This window comes from Squalius cephalus, assembly GCF_949319135.1.
Source record: "Squalius cephalus genome assembly, chromosome: 11".
In the NCBI taxonomy this organism is placed as follows: Eukaryota; Metazoa; Chordata; class Actinopteri; order Cypriniformes; family Leuciscidae; genus Squalius; species Squalius cephalus.
Window position 1 is genome coordinate 1,691,071 of NC_137132.1, and position 5,000 is coordinate 1,696,070.

Consider the following 5,000-nt stretch of genomic DNA (forward strand, 5'->3'; position numbering starts at 1 on the left):
AAGCCGACGAGAGCCGATCCGGGTAGATCTAAAATGTGCGCCGCGTCCTGCGGCAACTCCGTCCAGCGATTAGCGCCGATGTCGTAGCAGAACGTACACCGATTCTCAGCGCTTTCCTCAGTTTTGTGCACGAAAATATAGCTGGAAGTCGTCGAAGGCCGAGCATCGGAAAACAACCCGGTGGATTCGCGAGTGCGCGCGAGTGCTTCGCTAACAATGCTAATGCAAGGTCCGTCGTCGGTTAGCAGATGCTTGGTGTCCTCCAGCGCGTTGGGCGGGAGATGGTGCAGACGGACCTGTGGCAGGAGCTCTGGTAGCAGGATCTCGCGTGACTGCGGGTCGTAGCGCGTCCAGCGGAGTAGCGCACGCAGGACACTAGCTTCATCCGGTACACTGAGCGCGTCAGACGCTAGGCAGCGCTCCAGCACCGGTGCCGGCATCTCCAGGAAATCCGGTCCGGAGGAAAGCGTGTGGAAGTTCTGCATGACGAACTCTGTGGCGCGACTTAGCAGGTGCGCGGAACCGTATCCCTCTGCGACCGCTAACAGGTGCAGGCAGTTAGAAAGATCCAGCGTTTGGACCAGGAAGTCACTGCAAGCATGTGACAGGAAACTGACCTGTGCAAATGACAGAGGAAAGACATGCGGAAGCCGGTTTCATACGTTAAGAGTCAGTTCTCTTCCCACACTGATCTCTTTTATTTGGTTCCAAACAGGATTATTATTATGACAGCTTGTTTCTGCCAAGGAATACAATTTTTTTCAAAGGTAATTGCGACTTTTTATCTCACAATTCAGACTTTTTTTAACTCCAGTTTATAACTCACATTTGATTTAACACATTGCTAGCATGTTTCAGCATGTTGTTAGCATAAATTAAACCGTTTACATGTTTCTAGCATGAATTAGCACGTTGCTACCATGTTTTAACACATTGCTAGCATGTTTCTTACATGAAATAACAAGTTAAGTTTTAACATTTTGCTAGCATGAATTAGCACATTGCTAACATGTTTTAACATGTTGTTAGCATTAACTGTTTGCATGTTTCTAGCATGAATTATGATACTCTGAGATTTTCTACTGTGTTTGTTTATTTGTTTGTGTATCCTGATATTAAGCACTTTGGTCAACTATGTTGATTTTTAAATGTGCTATATAAATAAACTTGAACTTTGAATTAGCACATTGCTAGCACGTTTTAGCATGTTTCTAACATGAATTAACACGTTGCTACCATGTTTTAAACATTGCTAGCATGTTTCTAACATCAATTAGCACAAACTATATTTTAACAAGTTTGCTAGCATAAATTAACACACTTTTAACGTTTTAACATGTTGTTAACATTAATTGACACCGCATACATGTTTTTATCATATATTAACATATTGCTAGCGTGTTTTAACATGTTGCTAGCACATGTTGCCGTTTTAACACATTGCTAGCATGCTTTAACATGTTGCTAAAATGAATTAGCACATTGGTACCATGTTACTAGCATGTTTCTAGCATGAATTAGCAAATTGCTACAATGTTTTAACATGTTACTAGCATATTTCTAGCATGAATTAACACATTGCTAACATTTTAAAACATGTTGCTAGCAATGTACTTTTTGATAGCAAAAAAAACGAATTCAAAATATATATATAAAAAACTATAATAGTGTAGCGAGACTGACTCTGCTAAAGGGCTCATTTCATTTCTCTGATTGGTGGAGATTCCTCTGAAGCATCATGGGTAATGTAGTTTGTCATAAGGAATTCTGCTATTAAACACGATTATTTAAAACATATGTTGAAATGATGCTTCGATAAAAGCACTTATCATTGATTAAGAACCTCATAAGTTATTATTAAACATCTATCCAGGTGTGGCGAAATGAACGTTCTGAGTTGTTGTTTCCCGTGCCTCACCTGCAGGAACGAGGCCAGCTGAAACAGCATGTCCACGTTGTCTTCTCTGATCTCTATGTGAGCGGAATAAGCGAAGTCGAGGAAAGTGTGAACGGCGGGAGCCGAGAGGTTACTGAGAGTGACGGAGCCGTCGTCTCGCTCACGCGTGTCATGCTCAAACATGGCCCTGGATAAACACATAACATGAATTAGCACAATGCTAGCATGTTTTAGCATGATTTAACACACTGTTAACAATGAGTTAACACATTGCTAGCATGATTTAACAACGCTAGTATGTTTTAGCATCAATTAGCACAGACCTTGTTTTAACATGTTTGCTAACATGAATTAACACATTGTTAACATGTTTTAGCATATTGTTAACATGTTTTAGCATGTTGCTAACATGAATTAGCAGACTGACTGCATGTATCTAGCATGAATTAACTCATTGCTAGCATTTTTTAACATGTTAACATGCTTTATCACATTGCTAACATGTTTCTTACATGATTTAACACTGTTAACAATTTTAGCATATTGCGAACATGTTCCTAACATGAAATAGTATATATACTATGTATATATACTACTATATACTATACATGTTGAGGGGGTCAAAACTTTTACACAATAACTCTAATATATTAGAGTATAACTCTAATAACTCTAATAGACTCTAATATATTATATATTAATATATTAGAGTTATTGTGTAAAAGTTTTGACCCCCTCAGTGGAAGTCTATGGGAATTTGGGATTGTTCCGAGGTCCGATACGGGAATTCCCAAAGTCGGATCAGTTAAATGCGGGTCAGAACAGTCTTTATTTTTGTTTTGTGATGTATATTGTGTGAAGAAAGCAGTGTTCGCCTGTGCAAAACTTGCCACCTTGTTGCCAGGGCGTTGCTATGGTGTTCTGGTTGTCAGAATGTTACTATGCTGTGGGTTGTGGTGGTTTCCAGGGCGTTGCTATGGTGTTCTGAGACAGGTTGTCAGAATGTTACTATGCTATGGGTTGTAGTGGTTTCCAGGGCGTTGCTATGGTGTTCTGACTGGTTGTCAGAATGTTACAATGCTATGGGTTGTAGTGGTTTCCAGGGCGTTGCTATGTGTGATGTTTTTAGCATGTGGTGTGTGTTTGTTCACCTGAAGAAGTCGCTGCAGGCCGCCAGAACACAGCGGTGGCACGGGATCGTCTCGTCCTGCACCCGGATGCGGAAGTCGAAAAGCGCGCGCCTCTCCCGGAAGTCCTGAAGAACCCCGAGCACGCGCTGACCGTGTGACGCGCACACCAGCGACACGGAGCGCGCCTCATCGTGATGCGCGTCCATCAGATTCAGCGCCAGTCTGACATCAAGCGTCTCACAATAGACATGTTTTGAGTTGTGTAGCGATTCACAAGCTTGTTTGTGGACATTAAAGATTGATAATTATCAGTGTTAATATTTTACAGTGACTCATCATGACTAATGTAAACAGCGCTGAAGTACCTGAGCTGATGGCGTTCCTCTGTTGTCCAGTGATCAGAGCTGAAACATCACACACAAATGAGCTTTTAAACTCGGTGACTTTCGCATTCTTGCGTATATGAACGAATCCTATGAAGGCGTTTCGATTTAACTTGGAAGGATGATCGATACTGACGCTTCAGCACCCGGGACAGCGCTCAGTCGCCACTGCGCATGCGCAGAGATGAGTGCGCTGAGAGCGACGGAGGAACTTGATGATTGGCTCTCTTCTCTCTCTCTCTTTTTTATTTATTTATTTATTTTTTATAATTAGTGGCAGTGTATGGAAGCCCATTTCCGCCACATAAGAAAAAAAACATGTTTTCGTAAATCATAATTATGACAAACAAGTCGAAATTATGGCATTCTAAATCGGAATAATGACTTAAATATTATGACAGTTTACATTATGACAATAATTAGGACTTCAGACAAAAGTGAAAATAAATCTAAATTATGACTTATTAAGTCGAAATTATAACTTCAAATATTATAATAAGAGTCTAAATTATGACTTTAAAAGTCATGATAAAAAAATAATTATGACACTAAGTAAAAATGACAAAGTCTTAATTATGACATACTAAATCGAAATTAGACCTTAAGACAATTACCACAGTAATTTATGATAAAGTCGAAAGTATTATTTAAAATATCCAAATTATGACATAACTGTCTTCATTATGACACAAATCAAAATTGAGTCAAAATTAGGATTTAAAATGAAATTATCATTATGATATAAAATAGCTAAATTGTGACAAAATCTAAATTATAACACAACAATTTAAATTACAAACCAAGTCAGTCAGGACTTTAAAAGACAATTATGACATATGAAGTAATTTATGAGATGAAAAGTCAAAATTATGAATTAAGACTAAATATACTACTATAAGACTAAAGATAAAGAGGCTAAATTATGCCAAAACTTATGACACACCCAGTCAAAACTAAGACTTGAAAAGGCAATTATGACATACCAAGTCATTTAAAACTAATTATGATTTACCAAAGCAGGATTTTTTCAGTTTGTCAGTGATCTTCCTCCTGTCAGTGGAGATGCTGCTGTGTTCTGCTGAGATCAGACCGGGGCTAGTTGTCACACAGTGACTATATACAGATTATACATCTACAATTATATTATTATACATATACAAAAATATACATCAACACATAAATAACAAATATTATTTCTTTTAGAATTGATCTATGCAGAAACTGAACAGAGACAGTTTTGATGATGCATGGAAATGAAGACTCAAGATTTCTTGACTGAATGAGTTTATTGTGGAAAGGTAGGTGTGTGTGTGTGTGTGTGTCGTCACTGCGATGTGGCCATGATGCTGGAGACGCCTGTGAACACGAAGACAACATCAGTCAGACTCTGAGTGACAACAGCAGCTAAACGTCAGGCATCACACACACACACACACACACACACAGTTTCTTGTACATCTATCTTTATGAGGACATTCATTGACACAATGCAATCTCTAGCCGCTTACCCTAACCTTACCCATCACAACTGAGTGCCTAACCTGACCCCTGACCCTAAACCGACCCTTGACCTCATTATAACCTTATCCC

General features: G+C 39.2%; 2 protein-coding genes across 4 annotated transcripts in view; both read right to left on the reverse strand.

The window, feature by feature from the left end:
- Window positions 1–3,694, reverse strand: part of kbtbd3 (kelch repeat and BTB (POZ) domain containing 3) — a 4,572-nt gene extending 878 nt beyond the window's left edge. The window contains exons 1-4 of one of the 2 annotated variants that reach the window (XM_079886549.1): window positions 3,393–3,694; window positions 3,049–3,263; window positions 1,919–2,084; window positions 1–617 (exon numbers count right to left, since the gene is read on the reverse strand). The exon at window positions 1–617 is cut by the window's left edge and continues 878 nt beyond it. In XM_079886549.1, the coding sequence (XP_079742675.1) occupies window positions 1–617; window positions 1,919–2,084; window positions 3,049–3,233 (968 nt within the window). In that variant the 5' untranslated portion in view covers window positions 3,234–3,263; window positions 3,393–3,694. Of the gene's footprint in view, window positions 618–1,918; window positions 2,085–3,048; window positions 3,305–3,392 lie in introns of both variants that reach the window. The other variant, XM_079886548.1, reaches the window with a different exon arrangement.
- A 983-nt stretch (window positions 3,695–4,677) lies between these two features.
- Window positions 4,678–5,000, reverse strand: part of eif3k (eukaryotic translation initiation factor 3, subunit K) — a 7,935-nt gene continuing 7,612 nt past the window's right edge. For both annotated transcript variants that reach the window (XM_079886580.1, XM_079886579.1), the window contains exon 8: window positions 4,678–4,766. In XM_079886580.1, coding sequence (XP_079742706.1) covers window positions 4,735–4,766 — 32 coding nt within the window. In that variant the 3' untranslated portion in view covers window positions 4,678–4,734. The remainder of the gene's footprint in view (window positions 4,767–5,000) is intronic.